Source organism: Psammomys obesus, unplaced genomic scaffold, assembly GCF_907164565.1.
Source record: "Psammomys obesus unplaced genomic scaffold, mPsaObe1.curated_primary_1811, whole genome shotgun sequence".
Taxonomy (NCBI): Eukaryota; Metazoa; Chordata; class Mammalia; order Rodentia; family Muridae; genus Psammomys; species Psammomys obesus.
Genome location: NW_026585698.1, coordinates 2,576,236 through 2,594,103, shown reverse-complemented (window position 1 = coordinate 2,594,103; position 17,868 = coordinate 2,576,236). Strand labels below are relative to the sequence as shown.

Below are 17,868 nucleotides of genomic sequence, written 5' to 3'. Positions count from 1 at the left end.
CAGTCGGCTCCCTCTTTTCACCATGTGAAGGACAGTTTGTAACAGTCAGCTCCCTCTTTTCACCCTGACCTGCTGAGTCATCTTGCAGGGCACAGAAGGGCTCTGTACCTACATTTCTGAGGTATAGATAAGGCTGAAGCCAGACATGATGAACCCTGCAATCCCAACACTCGGAGGCTGAGACAGGTGGAGTCTGGGGATGGCAGGCCTCCATAGAGGGTCCCCGGCCAGTCAGAGGAACACAGTGGAGGCCTTGTCTCACCTGCTCCTACTGAAAAGCCCCAGGACGGCCACATAGATCAGAACATGCCAAAAGATTCTCAGCCATGCCTGCCCACAGCACTTCTGTAATTTTGTACTTAGTTTTGGGTGCTAATTAAACAGAAACCTAATTCTGAAAAGGACCTCTAGTCATGCTTTTAAAAAGTATTTGTTTGATTATTTATTACTTTTTATTTTTGTGAGATTGTTCTTTACGTAGCCCAGGCAGGCCTAGGACCTGCTATGTAGCCCAGGATGACCCCAGACTTTCGAGCCTCCTTGCTTTTCCTTTGGAACACCAGAATTTCAGGCATGAGTCCCCACTCCCAGCTGCTGCCAGGTCCTCTGCCTGGGAGTCCTTGTGGTTCTGACTCAGTCTGGGTACAGCCATCCCCTCACGACCATCACCGAGGTGACAGAACGCAAGCCAGAGAAGCAAACACTCACGAAGGTCGTCTCACTTCTCCACAGAGGTCACGGGCTCTGCACACATCTAGAATTTCAGGCACGGCCCTTGAGAACTGAGTACTCACGTTTTCCAGGAGGCAGACAGCAGCAGGATTGCCTCGGAAAGCTGTCGCCGTGAACGCATCTGCTATGAATATCGGGAGCTTCATTTTCCTCCCTGGCTCTGTGAGGTCCCTGCCTTGCTGGGAGCCTGCCTGCCTCACTTCCTGTTGTTAAAAAGAAAAATAAGTTAATGTTTTACTCCATATACAGACATAGTTAACAGTTCCCAGATAAAAAGTCAATTACTCCAACATACTTTCACCTAAAGATGTGTGAACCCCCACTTTCCAAAGCCTCTGCCTTGTTTTAAAGTACTAGCTGAAGGAACCATTTTTACCTTTGCCTGTTCACCACACACACACACGTGTAGTGTGCATATATACATATACACATATATACTATATGTGTATATGTATATATACAATATATGTACGTATGTATGTATGTATATAATACATACTTATAATACAAATATATATTTATATTATTTTATATATATATTGAATGTGTGTGTGCTGAAGATTAAAACCAGGGACTCAATTGTGCTAAGCACAAGTTTACAACTCCCAAAGTTCCCTTTGAATGTGTTTTTAATTAAATTCATTACTGAAGAACAGAATTCTACCATTTAGTGCTTTTTAAAATTTTTCTAGAAATGCTGTAATGCTTCTCAAACCAACAGCAAAAAAAATCCTTCTAAAGGATTAGGTCTCAAAGGCTCTAATAACCCGCGTCCTTCAACAAGACGTCCCCAGCCCTCCACAGCATACCAAGCTTCACCTTCTCTTCCTCAAAGAACTTGGGTTTTGTTTTGGCCTCAGAGATGCATAGGGCCCCGGCCAGTCAGGACAGTTCTCAGGTTTTAAGATTTCCACAGCTAGGTGGCGACAAGTCTCAATGAGGGAAAGCGGGCTGGAGAGATCCTGGGAGAATCCTGAGGAACAGGAGCGAGCTAAGAGACTAGGCTGCCCATCCTTTCCCTTTCCACTGAGCTGAACATGGTTTTGACACTAGACTTGCAAGCGCCTGGTCTTTGGACCGTGACAAGCACGGAGACAGGAAACTAAGAGACTAGACATGGGGGAAGCACAGGCTTCCTGCTGCTGTAGTTCACCTGCTAGATGCCCCTCAAGTGTTCCTACCACGAAACTTCTTGCCTGACACGTAGTAAGAGTTCCAAAGTTTCAAGCCATTGTTAGTACAGTAACAGCCAGAACTATGACTCCCCAAAGTTGTCCACACTGCAACTCCCAAAACCCCATAAGTATGTTTTGTTACTAGCAAGAGGGAATTAGGTTCAATCAACTGATTATTGTGGATTATATATGTGTATATGTATATATCTGTATGTATATGTGTATATATTTCTAGCTTTATGTTGAGATGGGGAAAAATGAAACTCAAACCCATTTTGGAGCAATCCTGGGCTATATTGTGAGCCCCTATCTTCTTAATAATTTGTTCTGGGCAATGGCAACGAACGCCTGTAATCCCGGTACTCAGGGAGGCAGAGGCAGGTAGAACTCTGTGAGTTTTTACAAAGTGAATTCCAGGACAGCCAAGGCTGCACAGAGAAACCCTGTCTCGAAAAATAAATTAATAATAACAATAACAATAGTTTCTCTCAACTCAAACCCATAACCCACATTACTTGCTGGATCACTGAATGTGTAGGATTTCTCTCCAGCAATCAGCAAGCAATCACTGCTGTACTGGACATTAGCTAGGTGTCCCTTGCTTTAATTCAGTTCTGTCTCTGTCTTCCTGGGAACAGCAGCAGACACCATGAGACCCCTTACTCTCCCCCAACACACACACTCATTTTAGTAACAACTCTCGACTCTTAACAATTACTGTCTCCACAGCCCCTGCCTTGGGTTCAGTTAACCTGGCAAGGCAGCAGGAAGAAGTCAAGGAAACACTATGCTTATGTTTACCACTTAACATGAGGGACGTTTTAAAGCATGACCCTGAGACACATAGGGAGAGGTAGAGGAGGAGCAAGGAACTTCCAGGCTACAGAAAACAGAGCAATTCCCGCTATTCTGTAGCTGTTCACATTGAAAACTCACTTCCAGAGTACTCAATAACACAGCTGTTTTGTTCTTTGACAGTGTAAAAGTTCATTAACAGGATGTTGGCAGACGCTGTGAATGTGAGTATTGAGGAAGTTAATGTTTTCATTTGTTTTAAGGAAAATGAAAATTAACCAGTGCTCTGATTGTTCTCTGAGTTAGAACAGTATGAGCCAGCAGCTCGTTTGTGACTGTAACAGCCTCCACCACGACCTATCAAAAACAGGTTGAGTCCTTTCTGCTCCTGTGTAAAGAAACCACACCTGACCGAGGAATTGTGCTGGATAGCCATATTTTAAATGTTGAAGCTTTATATATAAGCTAATATAATCTCATAGTTAGATGCACCAATCTTTTTATAGAACACTATAGAATCTTATTCTTTTGAAATTAATACCTGTAATTCTAGTACTTGAGAAGCAGAAAGCAGGAGGATCAAGACTTAAAGGTAGCAGGACATGGTGGCACACACCTTTAATCACAGCCCTCAGGAGGCAGAGGCAGAAGATCCATGAATTCAAGGACAGCCTGGTCTACAGAGCAGGTTCCAGGATGGCCAGGGCTACACAGAGAAACCCTGACTTGAAACTTGCCTTGAAAAACTAGAGACAGAGAGAGAGAGAGACAGAGGAAGACAGAGAGAGATTAAGGTCATTTTTGGCAATACAGTGAGTTTGGAACCAGCCTGGGCTGCATGGGAGCCTGCCTCAAAAAGCCAAGCTGAGCACACACCTAAATTTAATCCCAGCACTGAGAGGAAGGGGGAGCTCTGTGAGTTCAAGGACAGCCAAGGTTACACAGAGAAACCCTGTCTAAAACACACACACACACATACACACATACACACACACACCAATCTGAACTTAGGAACTAGTGTCAGTAATACCAGCATTTAAGAGGCTAAAGAGGGGGTCTAGAGAGATGGCTCAGCTGTTAAGAGCACTAGCTGCTCTTCCCAGCACCCCCATGGCAGCTTGCCGCTGTCTGTAATGCCAGTTCCTGAGGAATCTCATACACTGGGTTATCTCACACAGACATACATGCAGGCAGGACGCCAATGCACATAAAATAAAAATAAATATTTAAAAAAGGAGGCTGAGGGGGCTCGCCATACGTCCAAGGCAAACCTGATCTGCATAATGAGTTCCAGGGTAGCCTGAACACAGAGTGCTACCCTCTCTCAAAAACAAAACTGCTGTGGGGGGTGGGGAGGGAAGAGGAGGAGGAGGAAGAGGAGACCCCATCATTCTGGAACAACCTGACAGTCCCTGTTAGGATATGTTCATAATGAATTACAGCTTGGCCGCTCTGCTGTTTTCCTGGCAGACCCCACTAGCAAGGCTTTTTCTATTAACCTGGTTCAGTTCACATAGCAAAAACAGCTTTTTTTCCAGAACTGTTTGTCAAAAAGTCAACCAACTGTTTAATAACATTATGCCTGCTTGAGTCATAGGCACGTTACTGAGGCATGCAATCGACTTTAAGCAAATGTTTGTAAGAATTAGCCCGAGCATGAGAGGTTTTGGAATGTTTGTTTTTAAGGTTTATTTTCATGGATGTGCACACGTGCACCTACAGAAGGCAAAAGGAGGTTGCTGGATCCCGTGGGGCTGGAGTCACAGATCGGAAGCTGTCCGACATGGGTGCTGGGAACCGAGCCCAAGCAAGAGCAGCAAGCACAACTGGGTGTGGTGGCACACATCTTTGATTCCAGCACTGAGGAGGCAGAGGCAGGTGGATCTCTGAGTTTGAGGCCAGCCTGGCCTATGTGGAAAGTTCTAACACACCCTCGACTATGAAGCAAAGCTAGACGCCATCTCAAAACAATAACAAAAATAAGCAGCAGAACAATAAAACAAAAGAAAAGAACCGAGACAGCAAGTGCTCTTCACTGCTGAGCCCTCTCCAGCCCTAGAAGGGGGTTGGAAGCTCTGACTTATACCATGGGCTGGGAATGCTGCTCAGGAGAGGAACTGCTGGCATATGAGAGGGCTTGGTTTCAATGTTACCACTGAAAGAAGAAAGGGCAAGAAGAAAGGGCACAGAGGGCTGGGCATGCCTTTAATCACAGCGCTATGAGAGGCAGAGCAGGCGGATCACTGTGAGTTTCCAGGCCAGTCTGGTCTACGGAGAGAGCCCAGGACAGCCAAGGCTATACAAGGCTATACCCTGACTTGAAAAACCAAAAGAGAAGAGGAGAAGGAGGAAGAGGAGAAGGGAAGCAGAGAAGCTCTTGTGTGTTTGCGTGTCCTGGGATTCAGAAGGCGATGCACAGGTAGACGGCTCTGAATCTGTCCTAGACTACACACATGAACACCTACAGCGGTCACGTTAGCCACCTGGAGCCTTTGGGCAAGCATAAAGTGACCAGAGTGGTTGTTACTTTCTTATCACTGTACCACAGTAACTGAGCAGAACAACTTAAGCTTGGAAGGTTTATTTTGGCTCCTTTTCAGAGGGTTCAGGCACCACATGGGTTAAAGAAAGGCATGGAGAAAAGCAGCTCAGGGTGTGGCAGCCAGAGAGAGAATATGCACTTGAGGGGAGGGGAGACTTTTTTTCCATCCTCCTACCCCCTCATAATGGTTAATGCCACTCACATGCAGGCCAGAGAGAGAGTAAGGCGAGGTGGGGACCGCAACCTTGCTTGGCTAATGTATGCATCTTTCAATCCAATTAAATTGACAAGACTAAGCTCCATTCCACTAAAATCAGGAACAAATCAAGAATGCCCACACTTCATACTTATTCAAATAGTACTTAAAGTCTTAGCTAGACCAATAAGACAACTGAAGGAGATTGAGGGAACAAATGGGAAGGGGAAAGTTAGAGTATATTAGGTGACAGATGATGTGATTTCATACATAAAAGACCCTAAAAACTCCACCAGGAAACTTCTAATCTAATAAACACTTCCAGCAATATAGCAGGCTATAAAATTAATGCAATCATCAGTAACCTTCCTGTATACAAAGAATAAGCAGACCAAGAAAAAAAAAAAATCAGAGAAACAGTACCTTTCACAATTACCACAAAACAAAACAAAACAAAAATCTTGGGATAATTCTAACCAAGCAAGTGAAAGACTTTAATATAGATTTCAGAAGATGGAAAAATCTCCCATACTCATGGATCAGTAGGATTAATATAGTGAAAATAGCCATCCTGTTGTGACCTGCTTACCCTGCTTACACTCTACGGCCCCTCTGTGGAGGCCTACTTTAGTTCTTAGCGTAACTGTGGCTCCTCTGTTCACATCTGCTGTCTCCTTTAGCATATCAGAAGCCATTTTGCCTCCAAGTCTCTATTTTGATCATAAGGTAAAATTAAGTTCAAGTTCTCAGGCCCTACATGCCTAAGCCAGGATACAACTCAATAGCTCAATACATGCTCCTTAGAACAAAACAATAGATGAAAAATGCATGTTCTGCTTTAGTTAAAGATAAATGTATGTTTTATTAGAGTTAAGACTTCAACATCCTGCTATGTTCCTTTCTCCAACAATGGAGAACTGAAAAATCCCCAAGCCTATATCCTAGCCCATCAGCTTAAAATACTTTTTCCTGCTACCTAGATACAATACACTGGGAACAAACTCAATTATGTTTATCTGGTCAAAATGATGTAATGCTGCCCCTCCTCTCGCTTCCTACAGCTGGTTACCTGGTTGTTACCTGGTTACATTTTTTCACATGAAAAGCCTCTCTTAGAAACAGATCAGCGTCATAGTCTGGCTCCCGAGCCCAGACTGTGACCCTGGCCAGTCAGTTTTTGTTCAGCGTTCAGTAAACTTCCATCATTCTGAGTCTGGTGTCTGAGTGGTCAGCATGCAGCTATTCCTGAACCTGTAACAATCCTACCAAGAGCAATTTACAGAATAAACACAACCCCCATAAAAATTCCACACCATTCTCCACAGGAATGTAAAGAACAATTTTCATCTTGTTATGGGAACACAAAAAAACTCAGGACAGTTAAAGCACTCCTGAATAATAAACGCTGCTTGAGATAGCACCATCCCCCTGTCAGGCTGCAGAGCTATAGTAATATAGAAATAGCATGGCACTGGCATAAAAACAGACATGCTGATCAACAGAGTTAAAGACCCAGACATCAGTCCACATACCTATAAACACCTGGCTTTTAGAAGCCAGAAAATATACACTGGAAAAAAAGACAGCATCTTTTTTAACAGGGCTGGTCAAACTGGTTGGTGCATGTAAAAGAACACAAATAGATCTATATTTATCATCCTCTGCAAAACTCAACTCCAATGGATGGAGGCCCTTAACCTAAAGCCAAATACCCTGAATCTGACAAAAGAGAAAATGGAAAATAGTATTGAACGTATAGGCTTCCTGAACAGAACAGTGACAGCGCGGGCACTAAGAACAACAATTAATAAACGGGACCTCAGGAAACTGAAAAGCTTCAGGTTTCTCCGCGTGTAGCCCTGGCTGTCCTTGAACTCCCTCTGTAGACCAGGCCAGCCTTGAACTCACAGAGATCCACCTGCCTCCGCCTCCTAAGTGCTGGGATTAAAGGCTTGCATCACTGTGTTTTGACTCTCCCAGGGGTGCCCAGGGTGGGGGTTGTCTAAAGAATTCCAGCTGGGGGTAGGGGTGAGGCCTCGATGAAGGTAAAACAATAACTCTTAGATGATATTCAGCTTATGTGTGCCTTCATTCCAGGGTGAACAGTGGTCTGTGAACCTTGGGCAGTGGGAAGGGTATTTTAGAGTGAATCAATTTCACTGGTTGTGGCGACAGGAGGTGACGCCCAGCTAGGCGACTGTCTGCCTGTGGCCACCTTGGAGGTCGCCTTACTAGAAGCAGGCACGGACACAAAAAGGAGGCTCATCCTATTCCTGCTGTCTCAGGGTGAGTTTTTTGTTTGTGTGTGTGTTGTATGCTTGAGACAGGTTTTCTCTGTGTAGACCTGGCTGTTCTGGAACTCACTTTGTTGACCAGGCTGGCCTTGAACTCACAGAGATCCTCCTGCCTTTGCCTTCTAAATGCTGGGATTAAAGGCATGCCACCATGCCCAGCACAGGATGAGATTTTAATCTCAAATCTGAGATTTCCTGGGTTTGAACATGCTCCACCTCCAGAGTTCCATGCCAGTTTTCCTGGTGGTATGGTCCATGTGCCTCACACACCACCATGCTCAGCACTCCTGAAAAGCTTCTGTATGGCAAAGGACACCATCAACCAAAGTGGCAGCCTGGAGAATGCAAAAAGATCTTTACCAACTACACATCTAATAGAGGGTTAATACTTAAAATAAGTAAAGAACTAAAAAAAAAAAAAAAAAAAAAAAGAAAGAAAGAAAGAAAAAAAAAGCTGAACAACAAGAAACAGTTTAATCCTAGCATTGGGAGGCAGAGGCAGGCGAATCTCTGTGAGTTTGAGGCCAGCCTGGTCTACAAAGTGAGTTACAGGGCAGCCAAGGCTACACAGAGAAACCCTGTCTTTTTTTTTTTTTAATAAGATTTATTTTTGTTAATTATTTATACAGTGTTCTGCCTGCATGTGTGCCTGGAGGCCAGAAGTGGGCACCAGATCTCATCATAGATGATTATGAGCCACCTTGTGGTTGCCTGGGGATTGAACTCAGGACCTTTGGAAGAACAGCCAGTGTTCTTAACCTCTGAGCCACCTCTCCAGCCCCGAGAAACCCTGTCTTAAAAAAAAAAAAAGAGAATAAAAATGTGGTCTGGAACTCAACAGTCCTCAAAAGAGGAAACACAAGTAGCCGAGAAACACTAAAAGAAATGTTCCTTAGTCATCAGGGAAATAGATATTAAAACTACTTTGAGATTTCAAATTTTATACAAGTCAAAATGGCCAAGAGCAATAAGACAAATGACGTCGCATGTTGGTGAGGATGTGGAGTAAGGGAAACATTCATCTATTTCTGTTGGAAGTATAAACTTATACAGCTACTATGGAAACCAGTGTGGAGGTTCTTCAGGAAGCCGGAAACAGATCCAGCTATACCTCAAGATCCAGCTATACCACTCTCAGGCCTATACCCAAAGGATCCTATATCCTACTACAAAGACACTTGCTCATCCATCTATTCAAAATAGCCAGAAACTGGAAACAGCCTAGATGTCTATCAACTGATGAATGGATAATGAAAATGTGGTATGTTTATACAATGGAATAGTATTCAAAGTTAAATGTTGGAGCTAACGGTAACCCAGACCCAAAAGACAAATATTGTATGTATTCTCTTATATGTGGGCATTAGCTTTTAAGCTTTGACAGGCGCACCACAATCTGCATAATCACAGAGGTGAGGTCTAGAGTAGGAAACTAGGGGAATAGACTATACAGTCATGAAAGACAGGGAGAGATTGGGACAGGAGTAGGAAGGGGAGAGAGGCAGGGAACAGTTAACAGTAAGGGCCATTTCAGGGGTCATTTGAAAACTTACTACAGCAGAAGCTTATTATGAAAATATATGCAGATGTGAAAGAAATCTAAATGGACCCACCAAATAACAGGGAGACAAAGCTCCGACTACACATCTTTTGCCACTAAGCCAAACCTCTACTGCCACAAATGGGTTCCACCTAACTGAATCGTTTGCCAAAGGGTCCCCATAGAAACCCGCACACAACTCAGGCTGTTGCCAAGGCCATTGTTTGCTCTCTGCAAACTAATGGTAAGCCCCTTTGGCTGAAGACAATACTTAATTCTCTTGAAGTTACGTGATGCCTAACTAGAGCCTTTGCCCCTGTTGACTGGTGTTTATGATACTCTCCACACTACCAGAAGAGAAAGGAAACCACCAAACCAGCTCTAAAACATTCTACCTGCCATGGTGACCTGCCTGCATGATACATGGGTACAATAGAGGCACAAAAGTTGTGGAGTAAACAACCACTATCTGATTGGACTAAAGGCCCACCCCATGAGATGGAACCTATTCCCCATACTGCCCTGATGACTAAGAACCTTAGACTAGGTAAGTCAGGGACTTAGAGGAAAACCAGATGCTGTTGTTCTGCTAAAGGGACCTAGCAATAAAATGACTCCAAGTGACATTCTGCTATATCCATAGATCAGTGTCTCTCATCCAGCCATCATCAGAAAAGCCTCCTCCTGCAGTAAGTGGGAACAAATACAAAGACAAGCTGCAGAGTGAGACTTTGGAACACTCGGTCCTAAACGGGATGCCTTCATCAAACCCCTCTCCTCAGGGCTCAGGAAACTATTCAGAAGAGGAGGTGGAAAGATTGTAAGAGCCAGAGGGGATGGAGGGCACCAAGGAAAAGCAGGACTGATGCACAGAAGAACTCACAGAGACTGTGGCAGCACGCACAGAGCCTGCACAGGTCCAAGCTATATGGGATCCCAGCACTGAAAATAAAAGTGGACACAAGGCCTATCCCTAACCAAGAAGCTATCTCCAGATGATAACCACTTGCCAAAGAAAAGCTAGTTTTCTCCAGCGAATGCTCATTTAAGGGCAGGCCCCATGCCCACCAGAAGATGGACAACACAAACTGAACTCAATGGTGTTTCTGAAGGTTTATTTATTTATTTTTTTGTTGTTGTTGTTGTTGTTTTTGTCTAATGTTGCTTTGTTTAGGCCTTTCTTTTCTTAACTTACTGGTCTTTTGCTTGTAAGTTATGATTTTGTGTTTTTATGGTGTGTGTGTGTGTGTGTGTGTGTGTGTGTGTGTGTGTGTATGTATGTCCTTCTTTATATTTGTTTTCTGAGGTTTTTATTGATGATGTTTTGGCTTGATTTGGTTTGATATTTTGTTTTTGCCTGTTTGTTTTTTAAAGAGTCAGGGGAACATTTAGAAAGGCAAAGAGGATAGACATCAAAAGAGAGAGAAAACAGGGAACAGGACAGGAGCCTACCACAGAGGGCCTCTGAAAGGCTCTACCCTGCAGGATAACAAAGCAGATGCTGAGACTTATGGCCAACCTTTGGGCACAGCGCAGGGAATCTTATGAAAGAAGTGGGAAATAGTAAGACCTGGAGAGGACAGGAGCTCCACAAGGAGAGCAGCAGAACGAAAAAATCTGGGCACAGGGGTCTTTTCTGAGACTGATACTCCAACCAAGGACCATTCATGGAGATAACCTAGATCCCCTGCACAGTAGTGGCGCATGGCAGCTCAGTGTCCAAGTGGGTTCCATAGTAATAGGAACAGGGACTGTCTCTGACATGAACTGATTGGCCTGCTCTTTGATCACCTCCCCCTGAGGGAGGAGCAGCCTTACCAGGCCACCAAGGAAGACAATGTAACCACTCCTGATAAGACCTGATAGACTGGGATCAGTGAAAAGGAGAGGAAGACCTCCCATATCAGTGGACTTGGGAAGGAAGGGTGGGGTTGGGAGGGGAGGAGGGAGGGAGCTACAGGGGGGGATACAAAGTGAATAAAATGTAATTAATAAAAATTAAAATTAAAAAAGAGTCAGGGAGAAAAAAGGTGTGGAGTTGGATAGGTAAGGGGGACCTGGGAGGAAATAGGGTAGAAAAATCATGATCAGAAAATTTTAAAAAATTTATTTTCAATTCAAAAAAGAAGAGAGAGAGATAGGGAGGATTATTAAAAAAAAAAAAAAAAAAAAAAAGACTAAGCCTCAGAAGCTAAGACAGAGTTTCTACCATATGTCTGATGGATGACGTTAAGGGTATTTCTTAGCATGCTCTCTGCAGCAGAGGCTGGCAGACATAGTAGTTTTAAAACTTTCCTGCTGTTTCTTTTGTTTTGAGATAGGATCTTAACTCTGATTACACCTGGCTGGATTGGAACTCACAGATCCACCTGCCTCTGCTGCTGGGACTAAAGGTGTGTGCCACCACTGACCTGAAAGCCTCTGCCTTCACAACAACCATGCATCAGCAGAGAGCTCAATTGGGGGAACAGTCAGAGAGGAAATCAGCAGAGAGGAGAGCTGGATTGGGGTATACTGGACCATATCTGGAACCTGACTGCAAATATTGGAACATATTCATGATTGTGACCTGAAAGCCACTTCCTAGGAAGCCTGGTGAGTTGAATACTGAAGGGAAACCTGGTGGAGCTGAGCAGTGTCTCAGACACCCTCAGCATCTTAGTCTGTATAAAGAGACTCATGGAGATAGAAGGACCAGGGCAGCAAGGGCAGAGGAGGACTGAGAGAGAGAACAAATCGTAGTGACTTTATTGATTTAATTTTTTAAAATTTTATCTATATGGGTGCTTTGCCTGAATGTATATCTGTGTACCAAAAACGTTCCTGATGCCAAAGGAGAGCAGAAGAGGGCATCAGATCCCTCGTAACTGTTACAGATTATTTTGGGAGCCACCATGAACCCAGGTCTTCTGGGAAAGCACCAAGAGCGCTTAACCATTGAGCCGTCTCTCCAACTCACTATATAATAGGCTTTAAGACAAAAGTTACTACTAGAAACATTATAATAAAAGAAAACATTATAATAAAATGATCAATCCATGAGGAAGATAAGAATAATAAAATACTTATTAACATGGCATCAAATGCAAAACTGATAGAGCTAAAGGAAATAGCCAATTCAACAATAATAACTGGAGATTTGAATGCCTACTCTTTTTTGTTTTGTTGTTTTAAGATTTATCTTTATGTAGGTATGTGTTGATGTCTTTTTGCTGTTTAGTTTTTTGCCAACTTGACACAAGCTAAAGTCATCTGGGAAGAGAAAATGCCTCCAACAGACGGAGCTGTAGGCAAGCCTATAGGGCAGTTTCTTGATTCGTGGTGTGGGAGGGTCCCGCTCACTGCGGGCAGTGCTACCCTGGGCTGGGCATAAGCAACAGGCAAGTCACTGTGGGCAAGTGTAGGCCCCTGAGTAAAATGGCATGTGTGATGTCTATTCTTGGTCGTGAACTTGACCACCTCTGAATTAACTAAAGCCCAAATGACATGGGCATACCTTTGTGGGGATTTTTTTTCCTTTTAGTTTTTCAAGACAGGGTTTCTCTGTGGAGCTGTGGCTGTCCTAGACTTGCTTTGTAGATCAAGCTGGCCTCGAACTCACAGAGATCCACTTGCCTGCTTCCCTGAGTGCTGGAATTGAAGGCATGTACCACTGTACTGGTTGGTTTGTTTTTTGTTTTTGTTTTTGTTTTTTCTTAATTAAATCATTTGAAGTGGGAGACCCAGTTCTAACCTGTATATTTGAGGTGGAAAGATAAACCTTTAATCCGGATCTTTTGAGGTGGGAGATCTGGAACACACATTCTGCTGGCAGCCTACATAAAGAACATGGAAGAAAAATCTCTCCCTTTCTTCCTCTCTCCTTTTCTCCCTTTGCCACCTTGCTCTTGCCAGCAAGTTCGTTCCTTTACTCGTATTAGATCCTACTTATTCTAATGAAAACCAGATGAGACATTGGGCTCAAGGACTGAACGACTGCTGGGTTTTGGGATCTTCTGTTAGTAGACAGACAGTTTTTAAATCAGCTGGACCATGGCCTGTGAGCCATTCTAATAAATCCCCTTGACAGATCCATAGATAGATAGATAGATGGAGAGTTAAATGGATAGATAGATGGATAGAGTCATATAGTTCTATTATGCTCCTCTAGAGATCCCTAATTTCTAATGTGTCACCAAGGCAGAACAGGGTGTCAGATCCTTTAGAACTGGAGTTGTGGAACTCCATGTAATTGCTGAGAATGGAACTCGGGTCCTCCGCATCAGTCCAGCCCACAGCAAGCACTCTGTATCTACTGAACCATTTCCCCAGCACTGAAAAACATACTCTTTTGAGGAAATTTGTGGCTGTTCGGTTTGTTTGTTTTTTAAAGCAGGCTCTTAATGGATATGTACCTTAGGATGGCCTGGAACTCATTCTGTAGCTCAGGCTGCCCTTGACCTTTCACCTCTTCCTCCTGAGCATTACTGGTGTGTCCCACCCTGGCAGCTGCCCCATCCCTAATACTGTACTTCTGTATCAGTGCCCCTCACCTCTGCTGTGCCCTCTCCTAGCCTTCCTCCTTCTCCCTTTGTACTCAGCCTCCATACAGTACCTAGAGTTATCCAGTTAGAGGCTGGAGGTAAAGCTCCATTGGTCAAGTGCTTGCCTGGCCTGCAGGAAACTCTGGAATCGAGTCCCAGCACCACAAAGCACACACAGTGGAGCATATTTCTTGGAAGCTGACGGCAAAAGAATCAATATATATATATATATATATATATATATATATATATATATATATCACTATAGCTCGTGGTTGTCCACTAGAGTGCCAGCATGACGTCAGCCTGTGCTACAGGAGACCCTGTGTCAGAAAAGAAAAAGAATTATTTAATTAAAATTCCAGGCTGACCCTCAACCTTCAACCAAATTCTGGAAAACTATGAAGTAATCCACTGAATGTATCCACGTACTAACTCTTCCAGCCCCTTCACACAAAATTTAAAAAGATGTGTAGCTCACAATTTCTGGGTAGAGTACCTACCCAGCATGTGTCAATCCTCAGGTCAATCTCCAGCACTGCCCAAATACGAAATAAAGAAAATAAACAAAAGCTACAGTACTGTTATCATAAAAATGAAAACCCTTCTTATACAAGCATCCAGTTCTCAATAAAAATGGCAGTTGTGTCAGGCATGGTAGCTCACACCTGTAATCTCAATACTTGGGAGGTCAAGCAACATAAAAAGTTATTAATTTGATATTTAATAAATGTATATGTGCTTTGCCTGCCTGCATATTTGAGTACCACATGCATATCTGGTTCCCAAGGAAGCCAAAAGGTGTCTGGTCTCTCGGAACTGGAATTACAGACAGTTATGGGTACGTATGTGCTTGCCACAAAATGTGTGTAGAAGTCAGAGGACAACTTGTGGGGGTTGGTTTTCTCTGTCCACGTTGTGGGTCTCAGGGATGGAAGTCGGCTTAGCGTGGTGGCAGGTGCTTTACCCACTGAGCCATCTGACTAGCCCTCAGCACACTGTTTAAGAGACAATAGGAAAACCAATTTTTCCTGGGGCTGGAGAGATGGATCAGTGCTTAATAACACTGACTGCTCTTTTGGAGGACCCAGGTTCAACTCCTAGCACCCATATGGCAGCTCACAACAATCTATAACTGCAGTTCCAGGGCTCTGACACCCTATTCTGGCCTCTTTGGGAACCAGGCACACAAGTGACGCACAGGCATACACGCGAGCAAGTGCACATACAATATCAGTAAGCTTTTTGGTTTTGTTTGTTTGTTTGAAAGACAGGATTTCTCTGTGTAACCCTGGCTGTCCTGGACTCTCTGTGAGAGGCATATGAGGACCAGTAAGATGGCTCAGCAGGTGAAAGGCACTTGCTGCCAAGTCTAAGGAGCTGCCAAGACGAACGCGCTGAGTTTGACTCCCCGTTCCCCTCCATGGTAGGCAGAGAGAATGCTCTCTGAAAGTTGCCCTCTGACCCTCACCCTGCACCACACACACACACACAAACACAGAGTTTAAAAAAACAAAACAAAAATGCTGAAGATGCTTGTGCTCTGGCCTCCATACACAGTCAAGCACAGATGCCCAGAAGCCATTAGGCTACCATTTGTTTACTTAGTATCATACCAGATGTGGTCTTTTAGTTTCCATGGTTTCCAGTGAAGTAAGTTAAACAACATCTCAAAAATGAAATATGTGTCCAAAAGCCTTGTCCTGAGAAACAGTGGTGGTCATCTGAAGAAGGTGGTCGTTTTCCTAAAGACAATAGGTATTTAGGTCATAAACCAAAGAAGGAGTCCTTCACAGAGCCTTGTCAGAGTGGCTGTTACAAAGCCCTTAAACACGATTAGACACAACCCCAAAATGTTTCTGTGGGTTGTTTGTTCTTGGCTTGTTTTCATGCAGGCAAACCGATTATGATAATCCCATGTTGATGACACTCTGCAGTATCGTTAGGGATATATGAACATCAGCTGTAAAGCAGCTTTTGGCTAATGTGCTGTCTGCCCCAGAGGCTGCACTCTCCCCATTTTCTCTTTCATTTCACACAGGCCCTGCATGGAATTTTCCTCTCCTCTCCATTCTGATGGAGTAATACATGGTCACGAGGTGCCTCAAATTGTTTTCCTCGGTGGGGTGTGGGTAATTCCATTTCCTTCTCCTGCTTCATCTTTTCTCTTATTATAAACTGTAACAAAAAAATCCTCTTCAGGTCCTTCTGATGTCTGTGCTAACAGGAGAGCACCGGAGAAGGAGTGAGAGGTGGTAGAGAGATGAGGAAAGGGGAGGGGAAAAAGAAAAAAGAGGGGAGATCAAGAAAGCAGCTGGGAGCCTTGAGGTGTAACCATTACCATGGAAACAGTTCCTTGGAGATCAATCTGGAAACAATCTGTAACCATCCCTGGAGCAGCGGCAGCCAATCACAGCAAGCCTTACAACAGGGTTCAACCATATGGGGAAGGAACAGATTTTTCTTTCTTTTTTTCTTTTCTTTCTTTTTCTTTTAATTTTTTTAGAGAAAATTAGTGAACTAAAAAGCTAATACAAATTATCTTTGCCACAGCATAATTTAAACTAGAAAATTCCTACTTGCTATAATAAAAAGGCAAAAGGAATGTAGGTACTAATCCAAACGCCTCCTAAATCTTTATAGAGGTAAAGAGCACTCACCAGAAAGAAACTATATAAAATGAAAAACAACCCCCCTCCAAAAGAAACATCGCTGTTGAGTGGTGAAAAGTCATGTTATAATCATCAGAATGATTGAGGATTGTCGCCCATAACCACACAAAGTGTGTTCACAGAATGCCAAGTTCATTCAGGCAGTAACTAGACTGAATTCGAGTCAAAGAGTGAAAGGGATTACAGAATTCCACCTACCAAATCAGGTTGAAAAACTGAAAGGATAAAGAGGCCATGTAATTTAAACCCATGGAAGGAAAGCCCTGAGGAGAATCCATCTTAAGTGTGAGCTCGGAGTTTTATTAATAAACCAATTACTTTTTAAAGGGAGAACAGGCGTTGGGCCCTAAACTCAATCCCCAGCTATTAAAAGAAAGGAGGGAGACTTTAGGGGATTAATTTAAGAATAGGCTAACCAAGCTTCAGCAAGTCTCCAGCCACTAAACCACTAACTTGTAACCACAAAACAGTTTAGTGTTACCTAATGTCACTCAGCTTTATATATTTGGCAATTATTTGCACTTTCATGGGACTAGAAACCACATCTGTGCAATGAATACCACTCTTTAGGGTTACAGAGACACAGATGGCATGGAGGTAGGAGGGTCAGGAGTTCAGGGATATCCTTGGCTACACGAGAACAAAGACAATGAATTGCTTACCATGCCGTTCCAGTAAGTTCTTAATAAACCTGAGCTATTGCAGCTTCTGTAACATCTTTTGATTTTCCTGTCTGTAATTGTAATCACATTGTCCCCCTTTTTCTGAGGGATATTTTGGGTTAAAATCAGTGGAGCACTAAAGACTTATTTAAGTAGGTTTGAAGATAAATTAAAGCTGTGAAATGGAAGTTTCCATACCAGAGAGTAATTGGCCTCCTGGCTCCAGTCTAAACACACACACACACACACACACACAAAACCTCATGGTAAACAAAATCCCTCCTCCACACCGCTAACATTACCCCACTCGGCCTCACCCCACTGCTAATGGATTACCCAGTGTCTGTAGCATAATGAAATCTTTGACCGGCACATTGAAGGGTGATTACAATCTAGCCTCATCCACGTTTACAGTCTTGCTCTGTCCTGCTTGGCACATGCCCACACCCATCCCCTCTTTGCCCTCACTGTCCATTCCCATCTTGGTCTCTAACACCAGGGTTGCCCTCTACCTTCTCACGGACCTTCCATGTGCCATTTGTGTTAAAATTTAAGAGAAAGGACCATAAAGGTGTCATGAGGAATTTTGGTAACACGACGGAACCTCAGAAAGGGTTTCTTAGACCTGTCTCCTGTAAGCACAATTTTCGGGAATACCAAACTCTATTTAGAAGTCTACTGCTCCCAGCACTCGGGCAGCAGAGGCAGAAGGATGGCTGTGAGTTCGAGGCCAGCCT

General features: G+C 43.6%; 1 protein-coding gene across 1 annotated transcript in view; it reads right to left on the bottom strand.

Annotated features, from left to right (window-relative positions):
• The window catches only part of LOC129670408 (phenazine biosynthesis-like domain-containing protein 2), a 35,855-nt gene extending 19,588 nt beyond the window's left edge, over window positions 1–16,267 (bottom strand). The window contains exons 1-2 of the mRNA XM_055598906.1: window positions 15,414–16,267; window positions 795–935 (exon numbers count right to left, since the gene is read on the bottom strand). Of these exons, the coding sequence (XP_055454881.1) occupies window positions 795–935; window positions 15,414–15,437 (165 nt within the window). The 5' untranslated portion in view covers window positions 15,438–16,267. The remainder of the gene's footprint in view (window positions 1–794; window positions 936–15,413) is intronic.
• Window positions 16,268–17,868: the final 1,601 nt, after the last annotated feature.